We start from the raw sequence: 24488 nt of genomic DNA on the forward strand, positions 1-24488 counted from the left end.
TCAGAGCGGGGAGGGCCAACAGCGTAGGCAGCGAAGGAAACTCGGAGCCGCTCCAAGCCACATCACGGGGATCCTGCGGACGGGGCGGAAACGGACACAAGTTAGAAGGTATGTCCCGCCCGTCCAAGTCAGGGGACACGTCCTTGTGACACATCCCACCCCCAGGATTGACCCGATCGGGGGAAATAGGATAGCGGGACAAAAAGTCAACGTTCCCCTGCAGAGAACCCTTACGATGCCGGACATCAATCTGGAAAGGTTGCAGAGCTAGGAACCATCGAAGAATCCGATCGTTGGAACCCCTGTTACGCTGGAGCCAAGTCAAGGGGGCATGATCTGTATACAAAACAAAGGGCCTCCCCTCGAGATAGTACTTCAATTTGTCGACCCCCCACCTGACAGCCAGGCATTCCTTCTCGATGGTGGAATATGCCTGTTCCCGAGGAAATAGCTTGCGACTGATGAATAGGACAGGCCTTTCAACACCCTGCACATCCTCTTGGGAAAGGACGGCCCCTATGCCCACCCCAGAGGCATCGGTTTGAAGAATGAAGGGTTTGCTGAAGTCAGGAGACACAAGGACAGAAGAGGAAGTCAGAGCGTCCTTCAAAGCCTGGAAGGCGGACAAGTGGGCGGAAGAGGGAGGAGGCAAAGAGGAGGATCTGACCGTTTTACCGAGGAGATCTGTGAGGGGACCGGCCATGTGGGCGAACTGGGAAATGAAGCGGCGGTAATACCCCACCAACCCTAGGAAGGCCCTGAGTTCCTTTTTCGTGGAGGGGTAAGGCAAGGCCCTAATGGCTTCGAGTTTTTCTGTCTGAGGCATGATACGGCCATCCCCAAGAAGATAGCCCAGGTACTTGACTTGCTGGAACGCTACTCTGGACTTCTTCGCATTTATATGGAGATTAGCCGCTTTTAGGCTAGACAGAATGTGTCTTAGATGGGTGATGTGTTCATCCCATGACTTACTGAACACGACAATGTCGTCCAAGTAGGCAGAAGCATAAGACAAGTGCGGGGCCAGTAGGGTGTCCATAGCCCTTTGGAATGTGGAAGGTGCCCCATGTAACCCGAAAGGCAGAACAGTGAAGTGATAGTGTCCCGAAGGGGTAGAGAAGGCTGTTTTTTCCCTGTCCTGTTCTGCCAATGGTATCTGCCAATAGCCCTTGGTGAGGTCTATGGTGGTGATGTAACGAGCCTCACCAAGGCGCTCCAGCAGTTCGTCAACCCGGGGTAAGGGGTACGCGTCCTGTTTGGAAACCCTGTTCACGGCCCTAAAATCAATGCAAAAACGGATGCTCCCGTCCGGTTTTGGGACTAATACCACCGGGGAGCACCAGTTGCTATGGGAGGGCACGATTATTCCTGCGTTCAGCATGTCCTGCACTTCTTTCTGGAAGGCAAGTCGTCTCGCTTCGGGGATTCGATAGGGTTTTTGTTTAACAACCACATTAGGAAGAGTGTCAATGTGATGTTCAGCCAGGTGCGTATGTCCCGGTCGATCAGAGAATATACCTGAAAAGGACATTAGAAGAGAACTGATTTCTTCCCTTTGTTCCGTGGACAGGTGTGGGTTAATAGGGGTATCTCCAACCGTATGGGTGTTATCTAGGATCGGAGACACAACATGGACGTCCTGGGGAGGCTTGCCCAACCACTTCTTAAGGATGTTAATGTGGTACATTTGAGTCTTTCCTCTTCCCAATTGAACGAGATATGTCGTTCGCCCTATTTTTCGGATGACTTTAAAGGGTCCTTGCCATTCCTTTCTCATTTTATGTGACGAGGAGGGTAATAAGATAAGAACCCAGTCGCCAACGTCAAGTATCCTCCACTTCTTACCTCTATCATAAAAGGCCTTCTGTTTGGTTTGGGCTATGGCCAGATGTTCATGTGCTAGCGTTCTGAGCTTGTGTAACCTGGTCTGTAGCTGGCGGGTATAATCCAGCAGAGCCTCAGCTTCCTGGGCTCCCTCGGCTTCCCAGCTATCTTTTGTTATTTCCAGGAGAATCCTAGGGGCTCTTCCGAACAACATCTCGAATGGGGAAGTCCCTAGGCTAGACTGTTTCTGGCTACGGAGGACAAAGAGGGCAAGGGGTAGCAACTGATCCCAGTTCTTCCCGTCCCCAGACAGAAGTTTCTTCAGGGTGAGTTTTAGGGAGCCGTTGTATCGCTCGACCAATCCGTCTGTCTGGGGATGGTACACAGATGTTTTGATATGGGTGATGTTTAGCTGTCCACATACTTGTTGCATCAGACGGGAAACAAAAGGGGTGCCCTGGTCCGTAACGATTTCCCGGGGAAAACCCATACGGGAGAACACTTCCACGAGCCTCTGGGCTATGGTGGCTGAAGTGGCTGCCTTCAGGGGAAAGGCCTCTGGATAACGGGTTGCGTAATCAACAAGGACAAGGGCATATTGATGACCTCGGGATGATTTGGGCAAAGGGCCGATAAGGTCCATTCCTATGCGATCGAACGGAACCCCTATGATGGGCATGGGAACCAGGGGTACAGGAGGAGGGGTGTAAGGATTACGTTTTTGGCAAATCCTACACTCCTGACAATATTTCTGGACTTGGGCGTATACACCGGGCCAAAAGAAATGGCGTAAGATGGCTTGACTCGTCTTTTCAGCACCTGAGTGACCTGCCAATAGATGGGCATGGCCGAAGAACAAAATTTGATCGCGAAAGTCGCTCGGAACCAACAGTTGTGGTTCCGCACCCGCTTTGGCGATTCGGTACAGCAACCCGTTTTTCTCCACAAACGTAGGATAACTTTTGGTGGATGGATCTTTCCCGTCACGTGCTACCTGCCACGCGTTGGTGAAACTGGCATCATTCAACTGGGCTGTCCGGAAGTGGGTATCCCTAGCCCAGGGCTCGGATGCTAGGAGTGTATCTTGGGGAAGAGACAAGTGTTGGAGGACCTCAAGTAACAGAAGAGGAAAGGAGGGGTTGTCTGTTCCTATGATGATGGACTCAGGTAATCTGGACATAACCCCTAAGGTAACTTGTTGTCCCTTTCCAGATGGAGAGTATAAAGTGACTGATGCTATTGGGTATGCCTTCACGTCGCCATGTACGCAACGGATATGGACCTGTTTCCCCGGGATGAGGTCTGACGGTTCTACCAACTCTTCTCGTATCACTGACTGCTTGCACCCCGAATCCAACAAAGCCCTTATTTCTTTGCCGTTAAGGGAAACCCTTACATAGTACGTAGTGCCGGTTTCTTGTGCGTAAAGGATGGATCTGGGGGCGTAGCTCACGTCCATGGGTTCGTCTTCTTTGTCTTTCTTTCTCCTACAATACCGGGCTATATGTCCCCACTCCCCGCAGTCGTAACATTGAGGCCCTGTGTTTAGCTGTTCTGGCCTTTGGATTCGCACTCTAGGTGGTTCAGGTAGGGGCTTTATTGGTTTCTTGTCCGGTTTACTAGGAGGCATGGTTTTAGGTGGTCTCTCGGGTTCCCTCACATATGGTCTCCCTTGAGCCCTAGCATAACAGGTGGCCATCTCTATGGCATGGTCCAATGTTAGTCCTGCATGTTGTTTGAGCCACCTCTGTGTGCTGTACGGGAGCGCTTCAATAAACTGTTCAAGGTATATCTTATTCATAATGGCTTCTATGTTCCCATCCTGTGGCTTGAGCCACAGATCGGCGGCCTCTTTTAACTTGAAGAACAGTGTCTTGGGCAAATCCCCTGGGGACCCTTTTTCTTGTCGAAACCGAGTGCGATGGGTTTCCTCGTCCACGCCCAATCGGTCAAGGATATACTGCTTGACTACAGCATAGACAGCGGTGCCATCCCTGTTCACCGTTTGATAGGCCGCCTGTGCTTCCCCTATCAACAGGGGTGCTACGTAGAACGGCCACCTCTCCCCCGGCCATGCACTGGCTCTTGCTGCCCTTTCAAAGTTCAGGAAAAAAGCCAGGGGGTCTTCCCCCGGGGTGAATTTTTGCAACGGAACCACCGTGCCTGGGGGTGGTGCGGTGGCCCTTCCTTGTCCAATGACAGTCATTAGCTGGGTCTGACCCTCAGCCAGTTTCAGAATATTCTCAGACTGGTTTTGGATGGCCATCGTGAAAGCGTTCCGGTCAGCTTCCATTTGGGTCAATATGTTTTCCATCCTGTATCGAATGGGAGGTTCTTCTACAGCTCCTATCTGGCTCGCCAATTGTGACGTAGGGGTCGGGGAAGGGAGGACTCAACCCAAAACGTGTAGTCCACAAGCTCTTTATTGCTAACTGAAAACAGAAGGGGCTTGGCCCAGGGCAAAGTCAATATACACTCAAGGGTTCCTTATCGCCTGTAGGACGTCTTCTTCAGACAAGATGCACCTCAAGGTCACTTTTCTCTCTTCCTGTGGCTCCACGGCTCCGGATGTCAACAGGGAGGAAAGAGACACAGGAGAGCCTCGTTAGTGGCGTGGACAGGGGACACGTAGGAAAGAGGGGAAGGGCAAGTGAGGGATCACCAGGTTCCACCACCGTGTGTACAGCTTTGCTATGAACAGTGCGTGCAGGGCCCCGTGGTTACCCTCGATCTATCCGGTCCCACCCCGTGCAGTAAACAACCCCTGTAGACGCCCTCGTACCTTGGTCAGCCACACTTCTCCCCTGGAAGTGTGGCAGGGCGGCTCGTGGGTCCGGTGGCCTCCTGGCTTGTCGCGTCTCTCCTCAGGTGTAACCGGCGACGTTGCTTCACTCCGTCCGTTGTCCTCTATGTCGGCGTCTTCCTCGCGGGTCGGCGTCTTCCCGTCAGGCAGCGCGCCAGGGTTCATGCCCAGCACTTCCTTATTCTCCGCAGGCCCTGCTGATAGGTCCGTTGGCGATGACGATGTTGCACCGGATAGGCTGACCGGCGGAAGAGACAGGGGACTCCCCCCTGACGTCAGAGCGGGGAGGGCCAACAGCGTAGGCAGCGAAGGAAACTCGGAGCCGCTCCAAGCCACATCACGGGGATCCTGCGGACGGGGCGGAAACGGACACAAGTTAGAAGGTATGTCCCGCCCGTCCAAGTCAGGGGACACGTCCTCGTGACAAGAAGACATTAAATACTCTATTAGACGCAGCCAGTCCGACAGCAAGAGAGAACATGGTTTCTGCGGCCTATGGCATCTTGTATGTCCTGAATGCAAGATTGCTTACGAGACCTCTACAACAATGCCTAAAAGACTAATGGACCAATATAAGCACTACATTGGTGGCATGTCTGACAATCTACTACAAGGCATTCCTTTTCAAAAAACGAGAACACTAAAAACTATTGCCTACGATGCCCCTCTCTTATGATGGAGAGCTCATCTAGATCTTATCATTCATGGTGGTCCATGATCGAAAAAGGAAAACATCTTAGTGCATAAATCTGTAGCAATGAGGGCAATTCATTTAGCTCTCAAGATGTTTATTTCATCCCTGAAACCCAAACCACAATCAGAATTCAAACTGACAATATCACCTGCATGTTTTATATCAACAAGCAGGGAGGCATCCGATCGAAAACATTATCATTGGAAGCGCAGACAATCTGGCATTGAGCAAGAAAGTTGAAAATCACAGCAGTACATATACCAGGTGTAATAAACGGACAAGCAGATTTTCTAAGCTAACACTGTGAAGAAAGTCACAAGTTGATGTTGGACAAAGAAGTTATCCGCAGCATTTGTGAAGAATGGTGTACTCCATCTATAGACCTCTTCGCTATGGCTGAAAACTAAAAATGCTGAGACTTTTAATCCGGAAGACTGGTCAAAAAGGCAATGCTGTTTTAATGACTCTGTCTCAAGAATGTCTGTATTCTTTTGTTCCCCTCCCTTGATACCTCCAGTAATTCAGACACCACCCATATTGTCAGAAAATGTGATCCTGAGAGTCCCAGAAGGGCCAAGACAGTAGTGGTTCGCTGATCTCCTGTCCATGTCTACCACACAACTCAAATCCAATCTGTTATCGAGACCTCTGAGCCAAATTCTACATCCAAACCTCACATTGCTACATTTGGCAGCATGTCTCCTGAAGTCATACTGTACGGGTATTTAGGATTACCTCCTGCCTGTATGCACTTTTTAAAAGAAGCGATTACGTTATTTAGTGAAATGGAAGGGGTTTTGCTTATGATTCTAAAACAAGGCTCAGTATCCTTTTACGTGCCAAGAAGTTATGCTTCAGTATTTACTGGATTGATCCAATCAGAACGACAATTCTCTTCGATAAAAATTCATCTAGCAGCCATCACTGCCTAAAGATAATCTTTTTTGTACTTATTTTTCTTCAAAGTATAAGTAGTTGAAGATTTTCTGTAAAGCCCAAAAAAAAGTATTCCCGCCAATTTAACCGCATGCGCGCTAGCGGTTTTCCCGCTGTGCGCGGCGTTTTTAAAAAAGCCGCGTTACATGACGAGCTCAGCTCGTCATCAGCGTACGAGCGCCGTAGCGGATGACGAGCTCAGCTAGTCATCAGCATCGAAGGGGTTAAGGGCCTTCTCCTCCACAGGAACTTAATTTGGTGCTAAGAAAATTAATGGGCCCCCTTTCTTTTTTAGCCCTTTCATAAAGCTAGATTACAACCTCTTTCTTTGAAAGTAGTTTTTTTAAGTCGTTATTACCTTAACCAGACGGGTTGGTGAAATACAAGCAATCCTGTTAATAGAATCTTATACTATTTCTCACTCAAATAGAGTAGTTTTGAAGGCAAATCCCTCTTTTCTACCTATGGTAGGGTCAGATTTTCATATTTCCTAGACTTTCACTTTGCCAACTTTTTTTGCTTAAACCCTTCCACTCCAGCTAAGTAGCCCTTCGAACTCATTAGACATCAAAAGGAGACACCTAAATATACTCCGCTATTTGTTGCGTATGGTTTCATTAGGCAATGAACATTCTCCCCTAAACAGTCTGTTGCTAGGTGATCATAATATGTATCACTGCCTGCTTTCAACTAGCAAACCTACCCCTTCCAGGTGGACCAAGGGTAAGGCAGTTTCCACTGATTGCCTGCGAACGGTTCCTGTAGCAGGCATTTGTAGATCAACGACTTGGAAATCCACACATACCTTTACTCGACACTATTGCCAAGATATCAACATTCAAGCAGAATCTTGAGTGCGTTAAGGAAACTACCCCCAAAAAAATCTCTTCAAGTAAGTATAGGTTTTTAAAATACTGTTCACCTTATGTAAGCTTGTGCATAAGATGTTTAGCTGAAGAGAACTTTATTATATAAATATTTTTGCATATCCATCTATTCATACTTTTATATAAAAATATATATAATAGTTTGTTTCCTATATTGACTCCTTTAGATATTTATGGAGGAATAATTTATTACATTATTTCATTCTTTCCTTCTGCTCAACAGCCAATGGAGAAATATTAAAGCTTGCGACTCTATTTAAACGTTTATAGCCATCAATGAATATCCTATGATGCAGAAGAAAATGTTGCTTACTTTTAGGCCTAGTTCTGCATCCTAGGAATCTTAATTGAAGTTATTAATGACCGACCCATCTACCAAACTCTTAGGAGTTGGCCATAGAACAGTTAGATATTCTTGCTATTTCCATCAAAAGAACTGAGTGGGTGAGGCAAACTGCCAGTACAAAGCATTTTGGGTAGAGGGACCTACCTGAGTTTTTAAAGGAGTACTCTTTTACTGTAGAAGTCCATCCTGTTACACTTTTCCACACGTTTTCAGATTTTTACATGTCTGGAATGCACTCCCCAAGACTTCAGAACATCCACCATGAGCACACCATTCTGCAAGAAACTGAAAACCTGGCTCTTCGACTGTTGCCCCTGACCTTCCGCACAAACCCAGCACCTAGAGACCCTCACAGGTGATTAGTCCCTGCTCTGCAAATCCTTTTACATTACAATGTAGTTTTAATATGTTATCAGGATGAGCCAATTATTATTATTTTTTTGTAAATTATTTTTTATTTTAACTTTGCAATAGTGACAGACCATTGACATTGATACATTTGTTTCATATTATCAATCATAGTGACCTTTGCAGCGACCATTTATTTATTTTATAAACACTATTAATAGACTACTTGAGGGTGCTGTCTTTTATCCTGTGGACAGATGGATTTCTCCCGTTTTGTTTTGTTTTTCATGAACATAATATCATCTTTGGTACAGTGCTCTAGGTCTACACATATAGCGGGAGATCATTCAAATGTTTCTGACTTAAGTAGACATTCCTATGGTGCAGAATTGGGACTACAAATAAGTAATCTTTTCTTCTGTGCAAATGCTCAAGCTGCAGAACATAGTCTGATGACTTGCTTGACCTGGGGGCAGACAAATAAGAATGAGATTATGAAAGGGTAGTGCACGTGGAAATATACAATTTGTGTATATCTTCATCATATTGCTGCAGCCTTTTTTATGAATCTGTTGGAATCGAGACAGCTATGCAAATCATCAGCATAAGTTTATGAATTTCGGATTTCCTACTTTGTACTAAATGTGTATGAATCGGGCCATTTTTTTATGTACATACATAAAAGTGTAACATGTGCATACTTAAAAGCAAAAACAATAGCATTAAAAAATTGTATCCTGCTCATGTTTACTCGGACTTTTTGAATTTGGGATGTCATGTTTACTTTTTCAAATGTTTACAACTTAAAACTCGTTTTTTTTTTCAATTGGTAGAATTCTGAAATTGTGTAGACTACCGATGAGGACCTGGAAACCATTCAATTTAGATCTCATTGATGTTGTTTCTTTATTTCTGCAGGTGCTAGGCTCGTTCCTGATGTCTCAATAACATTTCACCCGGATTGCAATGCATCATATTTCACCTTCAACAAACCACTCTTTGAAATACTCTTAAATATAAAAAGAAAACTAAAATACACTGGAAGCACTAAAGTAAATGGCTATTTAATTGAAAGTTCAACTTCACTCATGTTAGTCACGCTTTTATTCTCCTGGCTATAAACTGTTGCTATCACAGAATGGCAAGTAAAAGAAAATCTACAACACCTTGCATGGTCCTTGCTAGTGAGCCAGACCCGGATCTGGAAGGGCCCCGTGAGTTAGATGAGGTGCCACCTCTGCTTACGCCAGCAGCGGCCATTGCATATGAGAGCATGTCAAGTGAAGAAGATGCTCCAGACAATACTACTGCAGACAATCTGGAAAATAAAGTTGAAGGTGGCTATGAATGTAAATATTGTTCTTTTCAGACTGCGGAACTCAATCTTTTTACTTTGCATGTTGACTCTGAGCATCCCACAATAGTACTAACTTCTTCCTATGCTTGTGTGGAATGTAACTTTACGACCAAAAGGTATGATGCCCTCAGTGAGCACAACATCAAGTCACATCCTGGTGAGGAGAGTTTTAAACTTGAGATGGTTAAACGTAACACCGAGACTGTCTTTGAGCAGACTGTCAGCAAACAGACTTTTGATGGTAATTTTGTTCAAGAAAATTCTGAAAAATCTGATACTGTGGTTTCTGAAGACGTATCCGGTGATGCTGCATTTTCAGGAATTTCAATTAGCAAAACCCCTATAATGAAAATGATGAAAAATAAAGTTGAGAATAAACGAATTACGGTCTCTCACAATGTAGAAGAAATTTCCGATGAAAAGGAATCTGACAGCGTCCTAAAAGAAGATTGTGTGGATTCAGTAGTGGAACCAACCCCTGTAGTTTCAGGGTCTGTACACACTTACAAGTCAGTTGTTACAAGTGCACATGATACATCTGCCTCTATAGTTACACCAGCAACTGTTTTTCCACCAGGATTAGCACAGATGCTAACTACTGTGCAAGCACAGCAGAACTGTAACTTGGTTTCAAAGGTATTAATTCCACTAAATAGCATTCCATCATATAATCTTGCGTTAGATAGCAATGCGCTCTTGCTAAACACTTATAACAAGTTTCCATACCCTACAGCTTCTGAAATATCATTGCTTGCTGCTCAGGCTAAATGTTCTGAGGAACAAACTAAAATATGGTTTTCTGCTCAGCGCCTTAAACACGGTGTAAGCTGGACTCCTGAAGAAGTGGAGGATGCAAGAAGAAAGCAGTTTAATGGCACCGTGCACACTATTCCCCAGACTATTACTGTTTTCCCTGCACACCTCTCTTCTGCAGCCAATGGTCTACCTTCCATTCTGCAGACATGCCAAATAGTTGGTCAGCCAGGATTGGTCCTCACACACGTTGCAGGCACAAGCACTCTCCCAGTAACTACGCCTATAGCTCTGACGGTATCTGGGGTTCAAAATCAGACTCAGTTGCAACAAAACAATGTTCCTTCTGCACAGCCTCGTATAGAAGCTAAAAAAATGTCACCTGTAAAGTCCCCTCCACGGTCGAAGCCTGATAATTCACATCTAAATATTGATCCTTTCGGAATGCGCTCAAAGAAAACAAAGGAGCAATTAAATGCACTGAAACTCAGTTACCTGAAAAATCAGTTTGCCTCTGATTTAGAGATTGATAGGCTCATAAACGTTACAGGTCTAACAAAAGGAGAGATTAAAAAATGGTTCAGTGACACTAGGTATAACCAAAGGAATTCAAAAAGTAATCATGGCATCCATTTCATTAATGACTCGAACAGTGCTATTCTTATTGATTCTAGTGATGAGATGACTGAGTCCCCTACAATGGTTACGCCACAGCGAAGGCAGTCTTGGAATCCTTTTCCAGATTTTACCCTACAAAAATTTAAGGAAAAGACTGCTGAACAGTTGCAGGCTCTTGAAGAGTGTTTTGTTAAAAATCCTATTCCTGGGGATGAAGAAATGAACAAATTAAGGGCATTAACCAAACTTACAAGACGAGAAATTGATGCTTGGTTTTCAGAAAAGAGGAAAGGCAAGGAAATTAAAGAGGAGGATGAAATGGAGATTAATGAAAATGACGATGGCTTGAAAGAAGATACTGAAGAAAAAACATCTGACGGTGTATCCTTATCAATTAAGTCTGAAGGTTCTATGACCAAAGTTGCTAAAAAATCCCCTGAACAGTTGCACATGCTTAAAGCTGCATTTGTTCGTTCACAGTGGCCAACCAGTGAAGAATATGACAAGATAGCACAAGAATCTGGCATTCCGAGGAGTGATATTGTGAGTTGGTTTGGTGATGCTAGGTATTCCTGGAAAAATGGAAACTTAAAATGGTACTATTACTATCAGTGTGGTGGTACAAATATTGAAAATGGACAAACCTATATTAGGAGACGGGGAAGAGGAAGACCCAGAGGTCGAGGAAGGGGAAGACCTCGAGGAAGGCCGAAAGGAACCAGAAGGACGCGCTGGGATAGATCATCCTTGGCAATAAAATTTAAGACTGGAAAAGCAATACTTAAAGATTATTACTTAAAGCACAAATTTCTTAATGAGCAGGATCTTGATGAACTTGTTGCCAAATCTCATATGGGTTATGAGCAGGTCAGAGAGTGGTTTTCAGAAAGAGTAAGAAGAGAAGAGTCTGGTATGGAGCTTTTTGAGGAAAATGAAGACCATGAGGAGGATGAAGATGATTTGATCGATGATGTTGATGAAGAGGAAGATGGTGAAGAAACAGACAGTGACACATGGGAGCCCCCAAGACATGTTAGACGTAAACTGTCAAAGTCTGATGATTGATATGTAAGTGTTGATTATTTAGCTCGCATGCTTCACAAAAACAACTTCTGAGGATAATGTTTGGTATAACTATAGCTTTATTTTTCCATTAATGAAAATGTTTTCAAGAATGTCCAGACATGGTTTCAAAGGTGTATTATGTCTCTGGTAATAACCTTGTGCCAGCAGAGATTTCTCATAAAACCCATTTGGTCTCTGCAAAGAGGGGCTATCGATATACCGGAGCAATAATTACACTGGTATAATCTAAAACACATCTTATTTGCTGATTCAATAAAATATTCTACACTTATCTAAAATGTATCAATGTAAGCTATGATTATGTACTTTTGTTTGTGCTTTCTATAGGTATGTGTTACACATTATAGAGGGCACATAACTTGTTACCATTTAACATGGTCCACTATTGCTTCCAATAGGTTCTGGTGTCATAAACCACAAAGCGGAAGTCCAAGTGCTTTGCAAGTGTCACCAGAACCCTGAAATTATAATTTGGACCATCACAAACTATAGCCAGTTTACATCTTTGTTTGTATTACATGTTTATTGTGATATACGTAGCTTGAAAATGTTTTTCTTTCCAAATAACATTTTTATTGGAAAAGGTAAGAGAAAAAAAGCACTACAGTGTTTGGCTGTCGGAGTATAATGCCTGTGTAGCTAAGAATGTAGAACATTAGAAACAATACCCTTTAAGATGTCAAAAAGATATTCTGTTTTCTGAATGAGATGTTCTAAGCAGTTCCATTCAAGGTCCAGCTAACAGTGAAACTGATTAGAATTAAAATGTTTAGGTTTTCTTTACCTTAATGGAATATATTTTTGGTGACAAATGGACAATAGTCGGAACCAGTGGAATTATGTGATTCTGTTGCTGTGGCGTTTACTGCAATATTATGGATTCACCACATTTAACTCATACATTGCTGCCTAATTTGCAGATTTTAACAAAAATAGCTTTGAGCTCAAATGGATCGAAATATGACTAGAGTATTTCCCATAAAATTCTGAAGTGTTTTTTTTTTCTTGTCGATAACCTAAATAATCCTTCCAAATAATTGCTTCTCCGATGATGCATAATTTTAGTGGCCCTGAAGAGGTTGAGGTTCTGCAGTGGTATATTCCATAGTTCATGGGTCTATGGGAAATATGGGTTTTTATACCACTGCATGTTGTGCTATAAAAGCTGTCACACATGTAAAGAGTGTGTGTGTATGTGTATATACAAATATATTGAAAAGAATCACCTACTGGCAGTCACCACTATAAATAGTTCGGACCTTGTTTTCATAGGAAAAGCATTTTTTCTTTTGCTAGTAACTTTGGCGCTGTTTGACAAATCTTCACGAAATTTTCAAAACTAGTGTGCCAGCCACTTCAGCTGCGGTCTTGAAAGTTTCAAGGTGATTTGTCAAGCAGGTCCCGAGTAAAAGTGGTGTAGGGTCCCAAAATGCTTTTCACCCATGCAATTTCTCATAGCGATTTTAGACATGACTACAGCCCGAACCGCTGAATGGAATTGCACCAAATTTGGCAGAAAGCTAGATCTTGGTCCAGGTGCTTTTTAGGTCGAGACCTGCATAAGCTGCGCTTGCGAAGTCTCGCAGGGAGAGACCTTATGTTTACAGTGTGGGGGCTTGAACCTGCCCCTCTTCGCCATTGACTTGCTTCCTAAACGGAGGCCAGCCATTGGAGGAGAGGGGTGTCACTCCATCCAAGCCCCGTCTTTTTGGGATTCGGGGGTGTGTTTTTTCGTTTCTTTCTGTTTTCTTTCTCTCCTCTCCCCATTGGCTGGAATTTTACCTTCCAGCCAATGGGAAGAGGAGAGAAAGAAAAACACTCCCCCCGAATCCCAAAATGAGGCTGCGTTTCTCCGAGGCATTTCTGCATCGCCTCAGAGAAACGTGTGGTGTCATGGCGGAGCTCGCTTTTATTTTAAATAAATGAGTTACACGCAAGCGGCGCTACAGTGTAGGCAACCTTCTGTTATGTAAATACTACAACTTCACAGAGAGAGTAGTGACTACTACAACGAGGGCCCTCGGGAGAACGCCCGATGCATTGTGATCAGCTGCCCCTCTGGCCCTGTCGCTGGGAGGCCGCGGATGCCGCTGTCACCGCTCACTGCTGCTGCAGAGCTCTGTCTGCCAGGTTCAGCCTCTTCCTGTCTCAATGGTCTCGGACAAGAGAAGCAGAAGTACCCCGGGCGCTGCTGGGCACATCACCGGCAATGCCCTGCCAGAGCCAGCCCTGCTTCCGCAATCCTCCCAGCCCGTGGCAGGGCACACCATGACCGCAGCGCCTCTGACTGAGCCGGGGGTCGCAGCGCCTCGCACAACTCCCTTCTCCTCCAGCCGCATCATGAGCTCCTCCGCGCTGGGACTGAAGTCGTCTGTCGCCGCCGACAGCACCACCCCCTCGGCCGGCTCCTCTGGCTTCCTGGAGGTGCCGGGCCAGAAGGACAGCGCACCAGGCCTCAAGCATGTCGCCTCCGAGGGAGAGATGGACTGGCAGGCAGCGAAAGCCTTCTACGAGAGCATGGGCACCAAGAAGAAGCCCCGGCCCGCGAGTGCGGGGTGGGGGCGGTATTATGTGGTAGAGACAGAGGCGGTGGGGTGGCATGGAGGGTGGAGGGTGGGTCTGGGGGGCAGTGAGGGTGGAGGGATGTGGGGCCGTGTGTTGGCAGAGAGTGAACTTAAAGTCTTTTCAAAACACGTTCTAATTTTAATGATATCACCACCATAACGTATACACTAGGCATCATTAAAACTGAAAGAAACCTGAAGGGTGTTCGTGCTATGCTGTTTTAACTTAACTACTTTTCCCGCTAAGCTTCCGGGTTAATTCTTCACAAACAGCATAAACGCCAGTATATTGTAGACTTAATTTAAATCGCTGACACGGCACAGCACCTGAATAAGAACGTGTTCGTAACCATGAGGAGCCCACAGTGAAAGGCCCAGTGAACACTGCAGCACTAAACTCGTGAAACGCAGTTAGTGCGTTAAGAGAAGAAGCAATGCGGCCAGATCACTCCCACCGAAGCAACCCTGGACCTCACAGAAATGCCAAATAACTAAGCGCACAGAGCCCAGGACGGATATCCAATCTGACAAACGGCTTCCCTTAGTCACAAAAGCCTGCTTCTTTATTTACTCTGGGTTTCCTCAATGGCCAGGAGCAGCTGTAATTAGCCAGCTGGCAGGCCCGCGTACGCCCCAGGAGCTGCATGGTCTTAGCAATGACTAATTGGAGTAACTGAGTAGGCGAGAGCCTTGCCTCCCGCCCGACCCCCAGCTCCTCCATAATGCTCCGTGTCACAATGCGGTTGACCTCGTTCACGGGTCTTTAAGTTCTCAATAGATTGCTGGGGCCCGGGGAGGTGGAGGTACTGGGAGAGACGTGTGTCATTGGGAAGCAGCTTGGGGCTAATTTGACCAATTGGAGAGACCATTTGATCCCACTGACACCTTTCTCTCTCACGCGGTATCACACCTTGGAAATGTCCCACTTCCTGCCCTTATGATTGGCTGCAGTCTAAATTTGTGATGGGGCAGGAGGTCCTGCAAACCTTCTGCTGCTTGGGTACTTTGTGGTTCACCGGTACTGAACATTTCCACTGCCTAAGCATGTGATGGTGCCTGAGCGCTGGCAGTGCAGGAGAAACTGTAAACCTTTCACTGCCTGAGCGCTGGCAGTGCAGGAGGAACTGTAAACATTCCACTGCCTGCGCATGTGGTTGACCTTGTCTACTTTACACTCAGATGTAAGTGTACCCCGTAATATTTTTGGGAGTGAGGCATGAGGGTAGCCGGAATCGATATTATTAGACGTGCGAAAGTCCGGGTGTTCACTACATGTAGGCGTAGTATTTTGTGTTTGGGTGGGTTTCTTCCTGGTGATAGCACTGTAATGTAGTGTTCCAGATAAGTCGTGGTACTTTCAAGGTCCCAGATCCTAATCTAGTCACATTAATTTTGAGAAAATGCATCGTAGTTTATTGCTGGCCATTAGGGTACCGGCGCAGTGTTAACCTGCAGTAGGTGGCTGTATTAAGTGCGGCATGAGACTCTATATGATACAGGTCTTGCCCTTCACCTGCACATCGTGTTTGTTGCCTCTGTACCCAAAGCTCCCCGACTCTTGTGTGTCCCCTACAACGTTAACGAATACGGTTTCATTGAACACTGATGGATGCGTGGCTGGTTCGTGGTCGGAACTTTACGCCATCTTGCCCCTTTACTTCTTTTTCCTCCTTGAGGCAACACCCAGCAAGTGCTCTCTGACCCTTCCGCGATCCTGGGTGTGCCTTGTGTTCGCAGGCTCCCGTCTGGATCCGGCTCTCTTAGGCAGGCAGTTGTGGGCATCTCTGTGCAATGGTGCCTTTACACTTTCGGTATTTTGAAAAAAAACTAACAGTGGGCACAGTCGATCCTTTTCGTGAGCTTGGTACAGTTCTTGTTTTCCCATTAGGCATACTGTGTTGCAGTTCCACAGCACATGCTTCTTTTCGTGCGGTCTGATTAAAATATGCTTTTATCGCACCTACCTTGCCAAAAATATGTTAAGGACTGCTGCCCAGAGACGCTTAGACATCCACATCCACCACCACATCCACCACCACCACCACATCTACCACCACTTCATCCACCACCACCACATCCACCACCACCACATCCACCACCACTTCATCCACCACCACTTCATCCACCACCACCACATCATCCACCACCACCACATCATCCACCACCACCACATCATCCACCACCACCACATCATCCACCACCACCACATCATCCACCACATCCACCACCACCACATCCACCACCACATCCACCACCACCACATCCACCACCACCACATCCACCACCACCACATCCACCACCACATCCACCACCACATCCACCACCACCACATCCACCACCACCACATCCACATCCACCATATCCACCACATCCACCATATCCACCACCACCACATCCACCACATCCACCACCACCACATCCACCACCACCACATCCACCACCACCACATCCACCACCACCATGTGTGTGTGTGACTGTGTTTGTGTGTCTCTGTGTGTGTGTGCGTGTGTGTCTCTGTGTGTGTGTGCGTGCGTGTGCGTGCGTGTGTGTGGCTCTGTGTGTGTGTGTGCGTGTGTGTGTGCGTGTGTGTGAGTGTGGCTCTGTGTGTGCGTGTGTGCAAGAGAGATTAAGCTATTGGCATTGTAAATGACAATGCCATTTATTTTCTGTTTTCAAAACCAACACATAAATAAAAAAATGGACATTTACAATGCCAATAGATCTAACTTTTGCAAAGGCAAGACCGTTGCATTGTAAATGCTTGTTGTAATTTAGTGTAAATCTGTAGAGTAGGTTTGGAATTATTAAAGAAAAAATTTATATCTAGAGATGCGGATCCACCCCGGTGGAAGCACGTGCCAAGAGCCATACCGTGATTGCCTGGCCGCAACCTGGGAGAAAAGTTGCGGCCTCCATTTTGTCAATTGGGACACGGTTCCTGAAGGGAAAACAAAGTGTGAATAGGATAAAAGAGGTAAGGATAGAGGTATCCTGAAACCCGTGGGACTGATGGAGGGGTCTGTGAGGGAAACCACATGGGCAAGAAATTGTTCAAAAATATTTTTGTCGTGGCGTGCAAGAATCTGCGGATCCACTGTGGCGCTCAGCGCGGCCCTCAGTGGGAATTTGCAACAGATGCTCAGAGCCACAACACAATAAAAAAAAAATACTCCAACTCAGACACTCCCACCCACTCAGAGATCCAGAACACAACTCGCACACCCACTTAGAGAACCACTCACACACCCACTTACACACTCATAAAGCCACTCGCACTCCCACTAAGAGACCCAGAGAACCACGCACACACTCGCATACCCATGTACACCCTATATAGCCAATCACTCACCCGCTCAGACCTACACAGTCACTCACACACCCTCTAACAGATCCATGCAGCCATTCAGACAGCCACACCTTAGAAAGTCACAAAAAATCTGATTAGGTTCAAATTTTACACACACAAAATCATAGAAAATCAGCAGTTACTTATTTTTAGAGCAAATGCTGCAGTGATATTATCAGTGATGTCATAAGTGATCAAATATGTGGGGTAATTAGCAGTGCATGGTGAAGGCGCATGTTCTAATGAATTTCTACGGTTTTTAAAATTCTGTTTCACTACTATAAAGTCCCTGTAACCTTTGGCTTTTTTCAGTGAATTTCAGTTTTTTTAACGTAAAAGCAATATTGAATTACCATTCGTTAATCCAACTGCCTCCATGCGTGCCCTGCGGCAAGCCCCCCACATTCAGCCAAACCCATGCATGCAGTCAACCCCACATCGTGTATGAGAGGGCGTTGGCTGCAGGGCCTGGCCTATAGTCAGGCCCTGCAGCCAGTCTCATGCTGTGCATGAGGGGGTTGACTGCAGGCCCTGTGTCCTACCCCACAAAGGTAGCCGACCCGGGAGGAGTCCACAAGGGCCCACCCACCCCCTCCCAGGGCCATTTTCTGGCCCAGGGACCCCAGAGCCTGCCACATTTGTTTATGCAAGAGGGCTATTTGGCCCTGGGGTTCCCATTCCTCAGGGCCCACTACTTAATTTATGGGGGAGGGGAGCACGCAGCCCTACGCCATGGGTCAATTTTGGCCCAGGGACCCTTTCCCACATGGCCCAGCAAATAAAGTGAGGGTGCCCTGGAGCCCACCCAACCCACCCTCTGCATATTTGTTGGGGGTGCCCAATGGCCCCTCAGCCCCAGCCAGCTCAAGTCCCTCCAGTGGGAGCCGGCATTGCTCCCGCTCGCAGGGAGCAGGTAAAAACGCTGCTCCCTGCAGGTGGGAGCAATTTTTTCATCTGTTTCCCTACCTGCTTCACAGCAGGCAGGAAAACATGAAAAGTCCACTCCCAGTGGGCAGGAGCGTTTTTCATGCTCCCACCCGCTGGGAACAGACTTAGTGTTTTGCTCTCGCATGGCAGAAGCTTTGAAAATGCTCCCGCCAAGCAAGAGCAAACACAGGTTTCCCCGCCTGCACCACTGTGGACAGTGAAACCGCGATGACCCAGGGATGGGCACCCTGTGACATAGCTGAAGCTGACCCTTGGGGATGAGGTGCCCAGGGCCATTAATGGCTCTGTGATGGCCCCCTCACCATTTAATGTATGGCTGGACCCTGTTGGATGGAGTCCCCGTGTGGCCCGTCCTCCCTTTGTATATATTGTTCGTGCCCCGGGCGTGGTGGTCTCCGAGGCTGAAAGCGGCCTGGGGAGGGGGAACTTGCACCCCCTCCGTCACCAATTATTTTAACATAAATTACTCCCAGGACTTGGCCCACCTGGGTGCCAAATAAAAAATGTGTGTCCCACCGCTGGGAACAGACTTAGTGTTTTGCTCTCGCATGGCAGGAGCTTTGAAAATGCTACCGCCAAGCAAGAGCAAACACAGGTTTCCCTGCACCACTGTGGACAGTGAAACCGCTATGAGCCAGGTATGGCCACCCTGGGACATAGCTGAAGCTGGCCCTTGGGGATGAGGTGCCCAGGGCCATTAATGGCTCTGTGAAGGCCCCCTCACCATTTAATGTATGGCTGGACCCTGTTGGATGGAGTCCCCGTGTGGCCCCTTCTCCCTTTGTAAATGTACAGGAATTTATATAGCGCAAATCACCGAGCGGTTTCTAAGCGCTTGCTTAGGGAACCCGTCCTGGTATTCCCCTGTGAGATAACCCCGGCAGGGTATCCGCAAGGTGAAAGCCCGGCATCCCGCCGCGAGGGGCCGTTGTGGAGATTAAGCAAGCTATTGCCCAGAGTGTGAACCCGTGAATCGAGTAGGCAACGGAGCGAGAATTGTCGAGTCCATGGACATTTTAGGACTCAAGACCCCGCCGAGCCGGGAATTGAACCCTGGTCCCGGGCTGACCTCTGCTTCCAGGTCTGCCTCCTCTAACCAGTGAGCCACACTTCTCCACTGTATATATTGTTTGTGCCCCGGGCGTGGTGGTCTCCGAGGCTGAAAGCGACCTGGGGAGGGGGAACTTGCACCCTCTCCCTCGCTAATTATATTAACATAAATTACTCCCGGGACTTGGCCCACCTGGGTGCCAAATAAAAAATGTGTGGGAGAAGGTGTTTTTTTGTTTTACATTTTTGTCACGGTTTGCGGATCCCTCATGATTTCGTGGCAAAAATGTAAAAGAAAAAAACGCTTTTGGACTCTGCGGGGTCTATGGGGGACCCGGTACCAGGCTTATGGGGTTAGGGTATTCATACCATGCCCCCTTGTCTTATTTTTTTAATCTTTTTTTCTTGGTGCTCGGAGTCCTGGTTGAAGTGCTGGCAGCCACTTGGATCTATTTTTGAGATCTGTTGGATCTGCGGCAGATTCACGCCCAAAGATATCCATAAATCTTTTTTTCTTTAATAACTGAAAAACTACTGAATAGATTTACACCAAATTACAAAAAGATCTTTCTCGACCAAGATCTAGTTTTCTGCCAAATTTGGTGTAATTCTGTTCAGCGGTTCGGACTATAGTTATGTTCAAAATCTGTATGGGAAATTGCATGGGGGAAATGCTTTTTGCTCCCTCTCCTTTTCCTCAGCCCCGGCTTGCGGAATCACCCCGAAACTTTTCAGACAGCAGCTGAATTGACTTGCACACTAGTTTTGAAAATTATGTGACGATTAGTCAAACTGCGCCAACTTTATTAGCAAAACAAAAACCCTGTGTCTATGGAAACTATGGCCTAACTATCTACTGGCGACCGCCAGTAGGTTATATATAAATGGACCTAGTTTCCGTAGATAAAGCGTTTTTGTGTCTATAAATGTATGTATATTTGTGTATAGATGTGTGTGTAGATGTGTGTGTAGATGTATGTACAGATGTGTGTACAGATGTGTGTATATATGTGTTGGTGTATATCTATGTGTGTAACAAGCCTATAGAGAGAGAAAACAGATTGGGGAACAGCATAATGCTGTCCAGTAGTCCCTAGTTTTAGGAAAGCTAGGTGGGGAGGCAGAACCTTTTCTGTTGCTGCGGCTAAACTTTGGAACTCCCTTCCTCTTTCTATTTCGGCTCTGGAATATCACTCTCTCTTCCGTAAAACCTTGAAGACCTGGCTTTTCACTTTGCCAACTCTGTAAGCATTGCACATATGCGGACCTCGGTTCTCCTGGCCTCTTTCCGCAGCGCCTTGACGCCCCTGGGCTAAGTTCGCGCTTTACAAAGTTTATATTCATTCATTCAATATTGCTATCTATGGGTTTTGGTGACATCGTAAACACAATAGAGCGGTTTGCAAATGTCACCAGAACCTCTTGATAACAATATAGGTCCATATTACGTATGTTACCTGTTATACATTTTTTATATTACATTTTAATTTTAGGATTCGTAGCTTGGAAAAGTTGTTTTCCTTTCATTACAGGTAGCATTGGCCATTGATTGAAATTAAAATCTTTTGGGCTTGCTGCCTTTCCATAAATAAATGAATAGTAAAACAATCGACATTGGTGACAGCCAGGACATTAGTGATTTTGTTGTGGTTTACCGCCTAATGGAACTACTGCATTTGTCACATAATTTGCAGCTTTTACAAAACTGTTTCCAGCTGTAATGAATGAAAACAATATGCGAGAGAATATTTTGCGTAATTTTAACTTTTTGCCACATAATTTAGATAACGTTGCAACATAATGTGTTACTAAATGCCTTCTAATAATTGTAACATTCACAATTCTAATGATCTGCAGGCATGTTATAGGGCTGTGAATTATGATGAAATCCATATTGCACAGGGAGCAATGGGATTTTCCACATAGCTAATTCATATGAAAATATAGGATGGCTTTAACCATGTATGCAGAGCCGCATTGAGTAATATTACATTGTTGAGTCTTCACCTCTCACAGCCATGTCTCACATTAAGCGATGGCTTTCAGCAAGAATGCACTAATTTGTAGCGATCCTCCAAACGTGAAATTCTTTATTTCTGCATCCGTGCAGTGGAAAAAACAACACCTTTTGACTCCCAGTTCGGAGTGTTCATCACAGTAGATGCCATCTTAGTGAGACATCAAATTTAAACACAGAACATTGAAAGTGAAGACTGGCACATCATAGACAGTGAAGATATTCTATCGAGTCACAGCATAAATACTCCACCCTTAACTTCATTTCCGTTACACTTTAATTCAGAAAAATCTGATTAATTCAAAAACCTGTATTTTCCCAAAATGTTTGGCAATGGGACACTTGTTGTCTGACTTTGTGATGGCTCTTGTATAATCCAACTGCCTCCATGCGCGGCCTGCGGCAAGCCCCCCACATTCAGCCAACCCCATGCATGCAGTCCACCCCACGTCGTGTACGAGAGGGTGTTGGCTGCAGGGCCTGGCCGGTGGTCAGGCCCTGCGGCCAGTCTCATGCTGTTCATGTACCGTTTAGGACAATGACACTTGGTTCCTCGAAGTCGGTCACTTTTGTGCTATATTTGCAGGCCTTGCAGGTTCTACATGGGAAGAAACCACATATTGTATTTCCCCCTGACCTCAAGACACTTCTAGATGACTTCTCACAGGTAGGACTCTCAATATTGTTGCCTTTCAATATGTAATCTAGGTCCCAAAAATGATTAGAAGGTGTGGTCATTCAGTGGAATGTCCCAATGTTTCAAAACGTCTTATTCTTTATCATTCTAGACTGGTCAGAGAATGTAGTGACAAACTTTTTTTTTAATTTTTTTTATTGCAGGCACATAGGATACCCGTAATCAATCTACATTCCAGTCCTTTCACCAGTAATAGTACACCTCATAGTCGATAGCACAACACACGGCCATTTAGCCCACATCCCGGAGGTCGGGCGGCAACTATCGTTAGAGTGCTGGAAATACAAATGGATAAACAGGTGTGAGCAACCAACGGGCCTCTCGAGTATCTGCATTTTCTTGTTTACCCCTTCCCACCCCCCAACAAAACCAACCAAACAATACATGAAAGAAATTTACATAAACAATGCAGTCACGTAAATAGCAGCAGGTACACTTCCAGTTCCACCCACCCCCCAGTGCCAAGAGAGTCTGTCACCGCTCGAAGCCTCAAATGTCCAGTGTCCCATGGCTCCCTTCGGGTTCATCTCGGCTCCTCCCATCCGTGATAGCAGCGCAAGTGTTCTCTTTGTATTGACCTACGCTTACCATCTATATCCCTCACATTCCGCCATCTAGCCCGTGATAGTGGCGCCACTTGGACCAAACTCTCCGGAATTTTTTGGGGCAACCCCATGCCTTATAAGTAACTCTCTCGGCGGCCATATAGAGATCCAGCCCCCTCCTCCACTCCTCCATTCCCGGAGGTTCCGGTGCCCCCCAGTATTTTGCGATGTCCCTTTTTGCCACAACCAGTGCAAGAACCAGGAATGTAAGAAGTGGGCGAGTCAGGTCCACCTCATTGGTCATGCCTAATAGTGCCAGTTTGGGCTCGCGTTGGAGTGGAACCCCCAGTACCTCCTCCAGTTCCTTAAACACCTGCGTCCAGTATTCTTGTATTGTGCCGCATGCCCAGATGGTATGATAGAAATCCCCCTCACATTGGTGGCATCTATGGCACCGTGAGTCATCTACTCTTCCCATTTTACTGAGCCGTACCCTGTCGTAATAGGTCCTATGGAGCACATTGAATTGAATGAGTCTCAGTCGTGATTTGATTGCCACTTCCCGGGGATGCATCAACACCATCTCCCAATCTAGGTCTTCCATCTCCCCCACCTCTGCCTCCCACGTACATCTGAGTTTTGCCAGGTCCCCTAGCATATTATTAGTTAAGGTCGTATAGGTTAAGGAGACCGCCTTCCCCGTTATCTGCTCTTGGAGGAGCCGCCCCTCTAGCGGTGTGTATTCTGGGATATCAGTGAGTGTGACATTTTGGGCTCGCCATGCATGTCGTAATTGGATCTATTTGAACTGCTGTGTATTATGTAAGCCGAACTCCTTTTGAAGCGCCTGAAAAGATTTCAGCTCCCCTCTGGCTATCACGTCTCCTATAGTGGAGATGCCGATATCGTCCCACCTTTGAAAACCTCGCAGTTTGTAGAGTTCTGTCAACCACCGGCAGTGCCACAGCGGTGTCTGTCGTGTAGGCTTCTTTTCCCAGCCCATGCGTCTTGTGGCCTTAGTCCACGCCTGGAGTGTGAGCGACGTTGCCGGTAGGAGCGAAGCCCTGTCAGCACCCCCATAGAGATAACACAATAGGTTCTTGGACGACATTTTAACTCTCTCTAAAGCATAAGTCGGGTGATTCGCCGGGGCATGGAGCCAATCATTGATTGGTGTCAGATGTTCCGCCCAGTAGTAGGCCTCCAGGTTTGGTAGCGATATCCCCCCACTATACTGGTGTCTCTGAAGCGTTGACAGAGCCACTCTAGCATGTTTACCTAACCAAAGAAAAGATCTCAAGTCAGCAAATGTAGTGACAAACTTGATGACTTTTTTTGTCTGGCTCAAAACTACTAATTCTTTCCCAGCTGTGCCTTTTGACTTCAGAGTAAGATCCTCCCTACTTGATTCTATGGCTCTATTTTCTGCAATTTTAAGTACTCTAAGTGGTATCCTCCTTGTTTCACTCTTACTATGAATTATTTTTAGTCGCCTCATATACTTCAGGAGTACAGGAATTCCTCTTGATTCTTACCAATTTTCCATAAAGGTTGTTCCATTTAGTGTGTGTAGGGTGACAGCTGTTTGCATGCAATATACTGTTTCTTGCTGCTGAATTCCTCTATAGTAAAGTTTGTAGTATGTTCCTTATATTCTACACTCTAAGGT

The 24488-nt window shown here is 46.1% G+C and overlaps 1 protein-coding gene across 12 annotated transcripts in view; it reads left to right on the forward strand.

The window, feature by feature from the left end:
- Window positions 1-24488, forward strand: part of ZHX1 (zinc fingers and homeoboxes 1) — a 214291-nt gene that overhangs the window by 113637 nt on the left and 76166 nt on the right. For all 12 annotated transcript variants that reach the window (XM_078686810.1, XM_078686817.1, XM_078686809.1 and 9 more), the window contains one exon: window positions 8757-11634. In XM_078686810.1, coding sequence (XP_078542936.1) covers window positions 8977-11631 — 2655 coding nt within the window. In that variant the 5' untranslated portion in view covers window positions 8757-8976 and the 3' untranslated portion in view covers window positions 11632-11634. The remainder of the gene's footprint in view (window positions 1-8756; window positions 11635-24488) is intronic.

Source organism: Lissotriton helveticus, chromosome 4_1 (assembly GCF_964261635.1).
Source record: "Lissotriton helveticus chromosome 4_1, aLisHel1.1, whole genome shotgun sequence".
NCBI lineage: Eukaryota > Metazoa > Chordata > Amphibia > Caudata > Salamandridae > Lissotriton > Lissotriton helveticus.